Source organism: Xiphophorus hellerii, chromosome 24 (assembly GCF_003331165.1).
Source record: "Xiphophorus hellerii strain 12219 chromosome 24, Xiphophorus_hellerii-4.1, whole genome shotgun sequence".
Classification (NCBI taxonomy): domain Eukaryota; kingdom Metazoa; phylum Chordata; class Actinopteri; order Cyprinodontiformes; family Poeciliidae; genus Xiphophorus; species Xiphophorus hellerii.
Genome location: NC_045695.1, coordinates 8,166,559 through 8,181,583, shown reverse-complemented (window position 1 = coordinate 8,181,583; position 15,025 = coordinate 8,166,559). Strand labels below are relative to the sequence as shown.

The 15,025-nt window shown below is 41.9% G+C and overlaps 1 protein-coding gene across 12 annotated transcripts in view; it reads right to left on the bottom strand.

Moving 5' to 3' along the window:
- Positions 1-14,710, bottom strand: part of LOC116716075 (muscleblind-like splicing regulator 2) — a 44,712-nt gene extending 30,002 nt beyond the window's left edge. For 3 of the 12 annotated variants that reach the window (XM_032556844.1, XM_032556850.1, XM_032556852.1), the window contains exons 1-2: positions 10,130-10,438; positions 4,807-5,688 (exon numbers count right to left, since the gene is read on the bottom strand). In XM_032556844.1, coding sequence (XP_032412735.1) covers positions 4,807-4,980 — 174 coding nt within the window. In that variant the 5' untranslated portion in view covers positions 4,981-5,688; positions 10,130-10,438. Of the gene's footprint in view, positions 1-4,806; positions 5,689-10,129; positions 10,442-14,479 lie in introns of those variants that run through there. The other 9 variants (XM_032556845.1, XM_032556847.1, XM_032556849.1 and 6 more) reach the window with 5 other exon arrangements.
- Between the last annotated feature and the right edge of the window lie 315 nt (positions 14,711-15,025).

Sequence of the window (15,025 nt, the reverse complement as noted above, 5' to 3'; positions counted from 1 at the left end):
TACTGCAGCGTTAAGGCAGTTTGAGTCCAGCTGGCTTTGAAATCAAATGTGAGGAAAGAATTGATTCTGCAGCACTGATTTAGGCTGCCGTTTTCTACGCGGAGGGGAGGGAGGGGCGGCGGAGAATCAAGCACTTTATCAGCACTGTGGGCAGCAGAGAGAGTGATGGAAAACGAGGATGACTCAGACCTAGTGGGTGGACTTAGACCAGGTGAGACATTGGTACAGCAGATGGGCAGTTTTTCAGTTCTCGGGCTTTCCATTGTGTGTCAGGCGGCTCATAGGGCGAAGAGCAGCGAAAATTGATTCTATTACGGAAGAATGTCATGGTGGGGAACAAAAATAAGAAGGTTTTTTTTGTTGTTTTTACTTTCCATAATGACATTAGGAAATTCCATAACAGTAATGAGGTAATAAACAAAAAAATTTCCTAAAAAAGATTTTTATCTTACAGAAATAACATCTGCTAACTTGAACTGTTCCCTCGTGAGTGATTTTTATTTTCAGACTTGGGATATGTTTAAATGAAATTCCAGATTCTTGAAAGTTAAGTAAATGTTTCATATAGATGGATCTCCAGTTACTTAGTAAATAGAAAACAGATTGTAGAGATAAACAATGTTGTATCTCACTTACATGAAAAGTAATAATTCACTGGTAGATTAATTATTACTTTTAAGAAAGATAATGTGCCTGTTTTTCTTTACTATTATTTTTGCCTGTTTTGTGTTTAAAGGTGTATCTATCTAGGTGGTTGACTGATGCTTACTTGCTTATTATATATTGAACTGACTTTTGAGAGAAGGTGAAGGCTAAGATTTTTTTCATTCAAAACTTTTGTTTATATCAACATGTGACATATTCATATTAAACTGTAAATGAATTAAAATATATAAATAAAAGGTTGATTTTATTTCCGATTTCTGTTTGGGTTTGGTTGCTAACCCCCACGAATACCGGGGGTCCACTGCAGCCTCACATTAGGATCAAGTCGGAGGGAACGCCAGCGATCGCCGCGCCGCATGCATTCCCCTCCACATGTTTGCTCTGCCCAGGGTGTGGCCCCGTTTGAGAGGATTACACAGAGGAATGCAGGCGAGCCCATCTTTTTAAAACAAGAGGCCACGGGCGTAAAGTTCATGTCCAACAGAGCGTCTCAGAGGTTCCAAACGACGCCAGTACGCGCAGATGGGAGGGGTTCCTACAGTTCAAGTCGGAGGATTCACTGAGCAAATTTGGCAGCAATTAGCTTCAGGGTTTCCAATACGACTTCTGTCTGAACAAGTTTATCTGGATTAACATTTGCAGTTTGTGTAGGTACGGTTTGAGTAAACAGTTTGTGACAAGTAGCTTAGAAATATTAAACCAACATAAAGCCCTCTGTGTTTTATGGATCTAAATTAACCACCTAATCTTCCATTAACAGTCTGTTTTGTTTTCTTTTGTTTTAAATAAAAAAGGGTGCACTTTCAAGCTATTACAAATAATTTCCAAATGTTATTTCTAATCTAAATAGTTGCTTTAATTATAAGCTGTCAAAAGTATGTATATATATAAAAAGGACAAATAAATTGTTTCAGTCTCGCCGCTAAAACGGGTGAATTGGAGCAGAGAGGAGATAAGCATCAGCAAAAGGCTAATGTCTGCAGCACAGTCGATGTGACATCACCACATGACCGGCGTGATTGCATTTACTCCATTAAGGTAGGCATTCTCGCCCATTTCCTGCAGCCCCCACTTCCACTCTGCCCACAGCGACCACTCTGACACGGTTGCCATGGCCACCGCGCAACAAGTACAGAAGAGCCTAAAGGGACAGGGCTGTCAGGAGATATCCACACCGGTTTTTCTGAAGGAGCAAAGGGCAAAACATATCAAATTGTTTGAGTGCAAAACAATTCATTTTTCCATTTTTTTTCATGCCATAGCCATAAATCTTAATGTAATTAATTACATTTTATATGATATACCAACAGAAGGGAACATATGTGTGAAGTTTAAGGTAAATATCACATGGTAGCCAACATTATCCAAAAAATCTGAAAAGTGTGGTGTGTTTTTGTATTAAATACCCTTTACTGTTGAAATAGTATTAGCTGCAGTTCTAGTTTTATTTTCAAGTAAGGTGAGACAGGATCTTTATTTCAGGGTTGTTTAATTAAAGGGGACTGACACTTTTCAAACAGTCTACTCTTTCCCTTCTACTTCACAATAATGCCCTACTTTATATTGGCCTGTCACATAAATTCCCATAGGAGGCACTGAAGGTTGCGATTGAAGGAATAACAACAACAATGTGCGCTGTTAAAGGGCATTTCAAAGCCCTGTTTTTATCAGTCTGCTAACATAAATGGCTCAAATGTGTGTCAAGTATCCCAAAATACTCACACGACTAAATATACTGGACAAAAATGGTGATACGAAGGGCCTCGATGCCAAGTGGGAAATCTAAGAGACTTCGCCTAGCTTAACACGGCTGCTTGAATGTATTTTTTTTTTTAAACTGACAAAAGTAGCACAAGATTTGCTTTTTCTAAAACCCCCAAACATATAGTGCAGAAATGCTGAGAACTGTGCGACAGCATCACTCTGCATGCAAAGCAATCAAACTGAAAATGCAAAGCAGAGGTATGAAATTTTTCAAACGACCGTTTATCTCCTCAAACCCTCCCTCTCTCTCTCTTTCTCTCTCTCCCCTGCCATGCGTCTCAGAGGATTTTACTGCCATGAACTCTTATATATGGTTGACTAACAGTCTCAAAAGTAACACACACCAGGTCTGAACACCAGGCCACTTTTTTCTCAGTTTCCAGAAAACGTCTAGTTTACATAAAATCAATCGTTTACGGACACATTCAAGTCATAAAAGTAAAGACGTTTTACATCAAAGCATACCTATGTGAGAAGATAATTGTTCTGTTTTGGCAATGTTCGGGTTGAGAAAAAGCAGTAGGAGTGTTAGACAAAGTCCCATTGTGGTCACAAGAGAGTTTTTAGCAAATTAGCCTGAAAACAACAAATGCCTCATTCACTTGGCGTGCTTTCCTGTCGTCGCGAGACAAGAGTAACACCTTTTAGTCGACTACTTTCTTGAGAGTTACCTTTCATTCCGCTTCTTCTTACAAGGGGCCCTGTAATCTGTGGCCAAGTTACGGCTGGCGGCACACAACCCCGCCACGATAACACGATCGGATGAGAAGACCCGGGAAGATGATATGGGCGTAATGGGGTGAAAATCAGCCCCGCGTTGAGAAAAACACATTTCCTAATGCATAATAAAGATTTCACTCTCTCAGCTGTCATAGGGAGACTCTTTGTGACTGAAGGAACAAGCTGGAGGTAAAATCCTGCTGTACAAAAAAAAACAGGAGGCTGTTTTTTTTATGATGGGGAGCAAGAAAACGCAACAAAAAAATAAGGAAGAAAAAAAAAAGGGACTTCTTCAGGTAGAGTAACAATTTCTAAGTTGGGCCCTAACATCATCTCCAAAAACTTCTTTCCTTCCACAGGGCGGGCGTAAGATCTGCTTGATGCGACGACAAATCAGTCCTGATCCGAGTCAGATGTGGGCTGTTTAAGCTATAAAAGCGTAACCGCTTGCATGAAAAGGAACGACGCTCCGCGAACGCCGCGAGCGACGCCTTAAATGAGCCTCGCTCTGTTAAAGTCACGGCCAAGAGGGTAGCTGGTTGCACCAATAAAAGCAGCTTTTTAAAATACTTCTTCTAGTCAGTCTTTTTTTTTATAAAGAAAAAAAGACGACTTCTGATGACGGTTTTTAAACACGTTACAATCAAAATAAAGTTTTAAGATTTTCATCCAATCTGAACTAAGCACTCCACATGTTTACATTTATGATGGTAGGCCAGAAAATAAGGCATTTTCCCAGCATCGACTCTTGCTCTGTCTACAGATACAAGGGAAAAAGCAAAGGTATAACTTATGAAGCTCAACACACATCTGCTTTAACTGATTGTAAGGAACATGGGATGAACACGGTCTTCACAAGGGTTTTTGTACGTTTTGGTCGACAGTATCTTTGACAAATTCCACCATCTGCTTTTTTAATGTGTACGCTGCAGCTTCAGAAGACAAGATAAAAACTCCTCACTGGTCTAGTGTGCTGCTCTAGTTTCTTCTGCTATTTATCACTGTCACATCTGCAGCACAGAGAAGGAAAAAATAACATCCTCCTCTTAGATACAGCATGTCGCACCTACTGTGAAGAAGCCTTGCTACAATGTCAGAGATATTCAAGTATTTGGTGTTAAATTTTATACATTCTACTGTTAAGAGAAGTATATGCCACTTTAATCGCTAAAAACCGTTTCCCAGCAGCCTCTGGTGCTATAATGTTTTCCTGCCGGTTGTAAACATCGTGACAGCTGACACAGATCCGAGAATAGACGCCCTGGAACGGCTCAAGGCGATCAGATGTTGGCCTGGGAGCACGGATGATGGACAAGGCACGGTGACATTAGAAGAACTTATTGTATAAAAAAGAAAATAAAAATGCAGCCATCGCTGGTGGCACTGAACGTGTCGACAGGCCTCTGTGGCCTTTCGCTTCATAGGTCAGAGCAGTCTGCTAACTGAGTACAGCAGGGAGACCCGACGCACATGCTAAATTGAGCAGACATCCTACACTCACCAACCAGGGGAAACCATAAACTCTAATGTTTTATGTCACTTGTGTAGATTTTTTTTCTTTTTTAGGTCACTGGGCCTCAAATTATCATCTATAACACATGAACTGGTTATTTACAAGTTTGAGTCTGTAAACTGAACATACGTGTGAGTACGTACCTTTAGTGAGTCAAAGCAGGCGATCACTCTCCCGTTCTCCACCTGGCAGCTTTTGGGTGGGTGGGCGAATTTGCATTCCTCGTCACTGCGCGAACACGTCCCTCGCTGAAACTGCCGGCACACTTCCAGGGTCAGCCATTTTGTGTCCCGTATCGAGGCTATGTTTAGAGCCATGTCGAAAGGGGTCTGATGGCCGCGGGGCAGGAGGAAGGAGAGGGAGCCGCTCGGTTCGGGGAGGAGGTGCTTTGACAAAGAGCTCCGGGTTAAAAACACATGAAATCAAAAGTAAAACCGATGGAACATGCAGTTAAAAATACTCTGCCTCAGGTCAGTGGAGGTGCTTTGTCTTTGCGGCCCAAAAAAAACAAAACAAAAAAACCCATTAAATCTGGTGGAGAAACCTGAGCATGGGATGAACAACTGTGCTGTGGAAGTTTGTCAGTCAAACAGATTCATCAATCATCATCAATCAGTAAATCTCAAGAGCAGACCTCTGGCGAGGCAGAGGGATCATGCTTGTATTGGACACACCACTGTCCCCAAAATGTCCTTTTTATGAGTAATGATCTCTTTCGAAGGGGGTGGGTGGGTGTTGGGGAGCAAAGGTGGCCCTATTTTCAGGTACAATGGCACATTTTAGGACAGCACAAAGGTGTGCAGCTCTTCCCTTCGAAGCGCCTTTAAGCTTTGGCACACTGGCCAGCAGCGGAGAGGTTCGGCTTCAGGTTTAACTTGGGGTTTATTCGCACAAAAAGCGCAGACGAGGACAAACCAGGTGGGATTTGAAGCTATGGCCAGCAGAGACCGCAGAGGAATATCAGGAGCTCTTCGGACAAAGTCTTCAAGTAGGGATGGTAACTCAAAAGGCACTTTCTGTCTGATCTGAAACAGAAAAAAAAGAGGAGACAAGAACATTTTTTTTGTATAAAATTCCAATAAAATACACTAAAGTCTGTGGTTGTGACAAAATCTAAAAAGGTTCAAGTGGTTCAAGGCGATAAAAAAGGCAGCTGCGCTATTTGGCTGAGTATGTAGAGACTGGAAGTCCAAAGTCTTTCCAACATAGTTCCTACCAAAACAGGAAATGGAGAAAAGCCCTTTATGTTGTAGGATGAGAGCAAACAATCTGCGTGAAGATGGAAAAGGAGCTGTGAAGTCAAGCCTGGACTGTAGAGCCACACAAGGTGCGACCAATAGAAAAGTGCAGCACTGCACTATTCTGGGCGGCCGTCCAGCAGCCACAGAGAGAGACCTAGACAGATGCATATGCCACTGCCAGACATGATTATGACGCTGCCCAGTGTCACACAACATTCACTAGTCTCTCCTCTCTCTCCGTCCATATTAGGGACCGCCTCGCTGACATCAGCCTGTCGGTTCACATTCATTCGGGGTATGTCGGTACGAGCTTCCTTCCTTGTCTTGCAAAGGCAGTGCTGTGTCTCAATGTCGTGTAGTGAGAGCAAGGGGACGATTGATAAAGCAACAATCTGAGGAAGTGACCTTTCGCTGGGGAGAATGAAATCCATTACTAGGCTACTGAGCAGGGAGCTCGTTTCTGGGCACATCTGGAAATGTTTTGCTTGGTAACTGTGGGCTGGAAGAGGGGGAGGATGCTCCACACTGGAGGAGGGTTGTAAAAAAACAAAAACCTAGAGCGCTGTTTAAAAGATTATTATTTTACTATTCCATGTGTATAAAAAGAATGAATGGAAAACGAAGGTTTGGCCAGAACATCTGGCATGTAGACCAACATCTTAAATTATTGAGAGCAACAAGCTAAGACTTGTCCTAGAGTTTACAAAGACTTTACATTTCTTCAGAAATATGCCCTTAAGCATTATAGAAGTAGAAGGGGCAAAAATAAGAATCGCTTTGGGGGGTTAAAGAGCAGCTTCCTCCTTCAAATCACAAACCAAATCCAGCCACAAGCCGATAAATCCAAAACCATCATCTTAGCTAATCATATTGTCCCACTTTAGTGCTGATGATGTGAAATGAGATCAGAAGCTTCCTTTGCCCGATCGTACTGACGCCCAGGCTCTGCTCTCTAAGGCGGGATTTAATTTCACATTACCCCCCCAGGGAGCCAACCAATCGCTGCAGAAAGAGACAGTCAGGTAAGAATCATGTCAGATCTGACCTTTAGCAATTAATCCCTTCTTATTTTTAGAAGCCATAAGATGTCGGCCATGAAGCTAACCTAATTTGTCACCATGTGATGAAGCGATGGCGCCCGTTGTCTGTTAAGTGACTAGCCTGAAATGATGGTGCATAAAACACCAGTACGTTGCTTTTACGCATTTGATTCGGACAGAAAAAAAAGGGGGGGATTAGCTCACTAAATGAGTTCTGACACACGGTGTCAGTAAGAGTCTGTCAGGGTCGCCTGAAGAGACTCAACGAGCAACAATGAAAAATATTCAAAACAAACGGTATCGGCTGAAGATAAAAAGGTCCCTTATAAGGGTGGTAGTAAGATAAAGAACACATGCAGGAACATGACCACATATTTGTGGGCATACTGATGACATTTATTGCATGTTTTTGCAGTATAGAAAGGAAGTTTTTGTTTAATGAAAAACTACATTAAGTTTTAGCTTTGGAACATAGCACTGCATAAAAACAGATCTATAATTATAAAAAAACACCAATAGCAAAATGGAAGAAGAAGAAAGAGTCTGTTGGTGTTCTTTCTGAAGCATTATTAGAAATTTGTGGAAAGTCTGATTTGAACACCTAGGGGAGGTGACTGCACCCACCGACCAAATCCCAGAAGCAAAGGCTGGACCACTACAACAAGTTTCCCACTGACAGGACTGCCTCCAATGAAACTGTTGTTTCATGACTGAGATGAAATGATCATAGAAGATACCACCGGGAGCAAAAGTCCTGAACAATCGACCTCCCTCTCAGAATCATTGGGTGTTTTCACACCTGATAATCCAGTAGACTCGGTTCGATTGGGGACCGAAATTGCAACATTTGTTACGTTTTCAGCTGGTGTAGTTTGCTTTCGCACTGTACTTCTTCAAAGGAACCAAACACTTTGACAAACTTGTTCACCTCCTCGCCTGTGGTGGCGCTGCACGGGAATAATGACATGAAAACTTCTAAAGACGACAGGAGTGCAAAACAAAATTAGAATGTAGTCAGATGTTTTGCGGTTGTAGGATTTCTCTTTGGTAAAAGGCCATGAGACATTTCGCCAGAGTTCGCTTGAATTGAACCGAGTTCAAGGTCAGAAGGAGGTAATTCTATGGATGGAGGATCCTAAAGCTGACTTCTTGTCAGGTCAAAGCTAATTTATAAAAAGACAAAGAAATAGTCAGCTACCTACTCAATAAGAGTATGTAATATTTCTATATGACACTTCATCCATCAGAAAATCAGTAATAGACTCTGAGCCGTTGCAGAGACGGAAATTACAAAGTTGTGTTTCCATTTTACAGATATAAAACCTGTGGTATAATAATCCACCCTGTGGAACACTGGAACAGTGTGAGTAGTGTTAACAGAAATAAGCAACAGAAAGTGAAACCTAAAGAGCTGGAGGTAGAAGCAGATTCTGTGCATCCTGTACCAAAGTGGCCAGACAGGATGACCCGATGAACCCGGACGGAGATGTGAAGAAAACCACTGCAGTAGTAGACTTTGTGGATTACTTACGCTTACTAAGACCAGCTGCCAGGGGCATTATCTTGGTCAGTCTGCTTAATTGCACGAGAGTCAGCGAGACTGGGATGTCTCTAGTGAAAGTCATTGGCTTGACCTCTGAAAAGCGAGCATGTAACCCATTAGTCTGCTATCTGTGCTGGGCGGTTTATCTTTGTAGCTTGTGTTTGCTCAGCAGGGACGATAAGCTACCTGTTTTTAACGGCCATATGAACTTGAAAACAATGAAAAAAAAAATTCTAAAGATTGTGAGAGAAAAGATTATGAGCAAGGTTACTGAGCGACTGCAATACCATTTATTACGTTTTTAAGCTGGCAAACGGTAGATGTTCAGTTATTTGCATGGCCAAGAGGAACAAGTGGACAATGTTTTCCATAGAGAGGGGTCCTAAATGCAGAAAGGAAATGTTTCTTTTCCCTAAGCGTATGAAATGCATTTGGTCTAAGCCAAGAATCCTTGAGTTCAATTCTATCAAGTACCATTAGGTATAATGATGGGTGAGGGAGATCAGCACAGTCTATACCAGGACTAAGCTATGAGCATTTTCCTGAGTCAGCAGGAAGGTGAGCCCCATATCATAATAGCCTTAGCTAAACAAGGGTGACCCAAATAGTCCATACCTCTGATATAGGACGATATGTTTGGATTTTTTGTAAAATGCACTTTAATTAAGAAAAGGTGAGAGAATTTTTGCTTATTTGACTGCCTGCACTCTGTTAATAGATTTGGTTTCCCTAAGCATTCTTGTCTGCTCTCTGCTAAGTCGAAGGGACTCAGGCAAGTCATCATCTAATTATAGAGCAGTCGTCTGCCTGAGATGAATTGTGCTTCTCAGATAAATATGATGATTAACAGGGTTTCCAAGGTAATTAATGGAAAAAAACTGGATAAATACCATACTTAGCTTTACAGTTTTAAGCCCTGCTGACGTGTTTGCTTAAAAACAACAAATACATGAAATGAAACCACTTGAAATTACCCCTTTTTGTTCATGCGCAAGTCATCTGAAGATAAAATTCACTTGAGATGTAATCTCGAGGTGGGGCACGTTAGTGATTTAGCCCGGTCTATTTTCAACAGGAAGGGCCGGGACTGTTGTTCCATTTTAGAAAACACCCACTTCCCCTTGATCTGCAGCCAGGCGCATGACACCGCTCTGGCCTTTTCCACGCAGGGCGGCGATGTCCAGTTCTTTGACCGCGCCACTCTTGGCTTTAGGTCGAGAAAGCGAAATTTGGACGGACTCGATTCCAGATCTGTCCGAAGAACTTTGCCCGGAAGAACTTTCTAAAAACTGTAGATTTGACAAGCTTTTCTGTGTCACACTTGAAAAAGTAGAGCTCCTGACATTTGGACTGAGAAAGGGGCAAGTCAACTGCTGTGATAATGCCCGTTCCCCCAGGAGTTGAAAGAGAAAGTCTATGTTGGGAGACTGGAAAGCCTCAAAGCTCCTATGGATTTCTCCCTCTCTTCCTATATTTTTCTTTCCTTATTTTCCGTCTCACACCCTCTCTCACACAGATAAAACATTCCCTCAAGTCCCTCCCCACCCAGACTGGTATGCAGCACACTGCAGCAAAACTCCTAAAAAAAACCCCATCTATTTAAAAAAAAAGAAGCCCAGACTGAATGACAAGTCATTCCCACCTCGGTTTATACGTTCCCGGAGCGCTGCTGTGAGCTTCTGTCTTAGTCCTAAACACAGGAGGCACCCGTTGGCTCCGGTGCGGTTCTCCCTTCAGCCCCGACGAGAGGAGTTAATGACCATGTGAGCTGTTGTCATTCCTCGCGAGCCGCCGAGCACCGCAGCCAGAGGTCCATGCCTAGACAGGGATTTTCTCTCTCAGCGTCTCTCTCTCAGCCGCAGAGCAAAGCGAGCGAGGCAGGCGGGCGGGCAGGAAGCAAAAGAGTGTCTACTCAAACTATTTGGCTGTAACACTTCCAGCCAACATCCCACCTCCTCCACCCCCCAGCCCCCATCCAGACACACACCCCTAAAGCCAGCCCCTTCCTGCCTACCAGCCTGTAGCTGGGTCCTGCCCTCGAACAGCTCCAGCCAATAACACACAGCCTGTTCTGAATCCCAGCTTTCGTCGCCTCTTGATTGGAGGAGAGCAATCCGATTGATGGGACAAATTCTGCGCTTACAGTCAAAACCCCTGAATACTGATTTCTCACAAGGTATTTCCCCAATTTCACGCGCCGCTTAACGTCACAAACTCAGATCCCGGAGAGCGCGGCATTGTTTAAATTCGACACGCGATCTGACTAGAGGAACGGGTTGTGGTTGGGTGGGTGAGGGGGAGCATGAAGAAAACAAGCAGTAATCAAAGTGTTGCGCAGCCGCATAGTGGAGATCAGCAGTGTCCTTGTCTGCGTTCTATCGCATTTAACACCATCCCCCCAGGAAACCGGAGCACTACACCTGCACCCTCCCTCCCACTTCTCTCCTCCACCTCCTCTCAGCATCCGTCCTCCAAACTCATCCTCCATCCCAGCATCCCTCGCTTCCTCCTCCATTTAAGCACCTTTCTCTCGCCCTCCCCGTGGCTTCTGTCCATCCCTCACCTTGCACGTTTCCCCGCAGTTCTGCAAGCTATCTCCCAAACTCTATTTCAGTCCAATTCTTTAGTTTACTGGACCGGAAAATTACTACTGTTATTGCTTGGGAAACATAAAAAATAATAATAGATGTCATAATAATAATAATGTATTGCAGTGTGGTTTTTTTCTTTTCTTTCCCTCTCCACTTCCAAGCCGGGCTGATGACATGCTGCCCGGCGATCACATGGGCCGTGAAACCGGAGCGTCACAGAACTGATGAGTCAGAGATCCTGCTTCATGACTTTTCGATCCAGATTCAATAGAACAGCTGTACCGTCCGTCTCTCTCTCTCCCTCTATGTCCATCTCTCTGGCTCACACAAAGGTTGTTGGTGACGCGTCATCAGTTGCAGCAAGGCGGCAAATAAACGTATTTACTGTCTGATTTTTTTAAAATAAACTTTTACATGTTTTTATCTTTTGCAAGCAGAAAATATCAAAAAGGACCCATTGTTTTCAAAGTTTTGCAACAAGTTAATGCTTTGTAGAACCATCATCAAATAAAGTCATAATGTTACAAGAATACAGTCAAAATTACACGAGAGTGAAGTTAATCTTACAACAAAAAAATATTAGGAGAATGAAATTTATGAACACTCCAAACAAAAAGAAAAATTATTAAAGCTTTTTTCTTATTAAAGTGACTTTTTTCTCGTCTTAATTTTAAGACACTGTTCTGGTAAAATTGTGTCTTTATTCTGCTAATATAATGTCTATATTTCACACAGAAGGGAGGATTGAAATAAAAGCCCCTTTTTGAAAGTATTTTCTGTCTTAGAAAAGAAAGCAAAACAAAAAAAAATATTAAAATTGGAAGTCGGATCTAGTCAAAAAGTATCAGAGATTTTATTTTTAAGCCATATCAAAAAAGAAACACTGGAGACTGGATTTTTTTCTCAATTTTCTTTTTAAAAAATAGCTCCAAACAGCAGTTTTCCTAGGTTTATTTTGGTCTGGACTTTGACTAGGTCATTCTAACAAAATTAATATGCTTTGAATAAAACATGTCAACAGAGCTCAAACTGTTAATAGTCCTGCTTGCTCTGTTTTGAGACTTTTGCAGCCTCTAACAAACTTTCCCATCAACTCGGACATGACTGAAACATGCGTTCAAGATGATCTAAAATGTTAGCTTTTTGCTATATGTTAGCATTTTGAGCAATTCAGTTTCATTCATCTCACTTCCCATCACTCAGTTATGCATACGTGTTGACCTGTCACATTAAGTCTGAATTACATTAGAGTTTGTGTTTGTGACGACATAAACGTGGAAAAAAGGGTTGAAAGGTCACTGGGACAGAAAAAGTGTCAACATCTGGTGACGACGGCATAAACGTCAGCGCACCTGTAGGGAGATGGGACAAGAGAGCGCTCTGCTTTTGCACAAAGCATGACGACAAGGGCGGGGAACGCCATCTTTGGTCAAGAGTAAAGTGTCAGCTTACAGCAACAGTGAAAGTTGTGCACGGTTGCGAGATTTAAAAGAGGAGGAGTTAGGATGCTGCTAAAAAAATAACAAAGAAAAATATCTACTGTAGCTTATCTAGAAGCAAAACAGTTCAGTTTTTCCGACTGCAGATCTCTGATGTGTCCAACAGGAAAGCAAACAAAAGCCTGGCAGACAAACAAGCTCAGCTACTTCCTTCCCTCGTGGAGTCCCCTCCCCTCCTAATATCCTTGTCCTTTTTGACCCCAACAGCTCGGCACACTCACATCGAACTGCGATTCTAGGGAAAAAAAAGAATTGCTTATATATAAAAAAAAGACTGACAGGTAAAAACTGTGTGCCGACAGTTCAACATGACACGAGAGGGAAAAGAAAAAAAAAAGGAGGGCTCAGAAATAGGGCGGCGAAGACAGATCAATGAAAAGGCAGCTGTCTTTTTCTATTATTAGCCATAATCAAATAACAAGCAGTAAAGGGGTGTGCTTCCTTTATTCTGATCAGTCCGTCTTAAAACGACGCGAGTAGCTGACAGTGCAGCTATTTATATCCAATTTCTAGTTTTGCTTTTTAACAACGGAAGGTTATGTCCTTCTCAAACATACTAAGGTCAAATTTTAATCATTGGTATTTATTGGCATAAAACAGAAAGCTCACTGCATTTTGGTCCAATTGCACAAGATACCAACCATGAAAAGGTTTCATACTGCAGTGACCTAAGAATTTAAAAAATGTGACATGTCAAAAACACAATAAATGATAAACATATTATTTTACATAAACACACATATACGGGATATATTACATATAAACATCTTACACACAACCAGTGGAAGTTTTTGATATGTGCAAAACGACACAACGCCCAGGGAAGTACAACTTTGGGGGACAGCAAATACCTCTGACAAAAAATGTATTTATTGTTTTCTGAAGCTTTTTTGCACATACAGTCAGTGAAGAGTTAGTTTTCTTAACCTAATTTAAAACCCAGGAGATATACAGTATATGTCAAATGGCTAGGGATAACCTGACCCTGTTGGATGCAACCTAAAAATAAAATTTTTGTTCACAAAAGTCACTGCACAAAACTCCACTGCAGGAAAAAAAACAAACACGTTTTAACGTGTCTAAAGCTCTCCGTCAAAAATTTGGACATTTCATTGAAATTTTAAGAGGATATTGATTCGTTAGAAAAGAACAAACATTAACTATCTGGATATAATTTCACATATCATGTTTAAAGGAGAAATGGCGCTGCACACTTCTTTATCAGCCTGATTTTTAAAAAAAAAGACAGGTTCTGTTCTGAAACATCTGCACAGTGTTGTGCAAAAAGCCTAAGCATGCTCTTCATCAGACTGTTATACTTCAGTCAGAGGCTTCAACACAGCTGTAATACGGGCTGCTACAGGAGATAGTTTGTGCCGATAGCCATCAGCATTTCAACAACTCATTGAACTTCGATAACGACTTACAACAATATTTAATTTCCCGCTGGGATTTTTTATTTTTTTTAAAGGTATTTTCCAGTCAAATTGAACTGAATAAATCCTTGCATACTTACTGCAGATATTTGCCTGAAAAAGGAAAAAAATTAATGTAAGGGAATATATAGTGTACTAACATGCGAAAGTTAATTTAAAATGATAGTTACTAAGCAATTGTAAAGTCATACAACACCGAGCTACAACAACGACGACCCAACATCACATCTGTTTACGATGGGCCAATTTCTTTTCTTCTTATTTTCAGCAGCTCTCTGCTTCTGTGTAGTTATTTCTCGGCCTTTGGACCACAAACAAGACCTAAAACCTGAATTATTACTAATATTTCACAACAACCCTGAAGTCCTGAGAGGCGTTACATTCACTAACACGCCACTACGCGTGCATAGAATCAATACCTAAAGGATGCTAACGCCGTCTGCTAGGCTAGCTACCTGCAGCCTACCTGATGTTGGGACCTGTCACATCCAGCTGCTCTTCAGCCCGCCGCCAACGGCTGGTCAACGACTGGAGACCCGCAGCACGGCTCGACAGGGCAGTCACGGTCTTCGGCTCACACTTTTCGCCCGCTCTTTCCCCCCTTACAAACTTTTTTTGCTCCTCTTCTTAAAAAAAAACCACATATCACAGCGGCGCCTTTGACCCGCTACATGCTAGCTCGCTAACTACTTTTAAAGGTTGGGAGCAACAAGCGATTTTGACAGTTCGAGGTAAAGTCGACTTCTCCGCCTCTGCGGAGAGGCAATTGTGAATATACAAATATAATAAATAAATGTATCAGTTTTTTTTTAATTATCCAAGCTTTAAGAAGTGTAACACTTTTAATGCAAATCACACATTCCATATTTGCAGCTTCTGTACAGAAATATAATTAGTTTTGAAGAGGAAATCCCCCCCCACCAAAGTGAACGTGGTACGGTCCAAAGAAATCAAGGGAAGTGAAAGGGAGGGAAGGGGCTCCTGTTACTAGGAGACGGCAGTGAATAGCTCT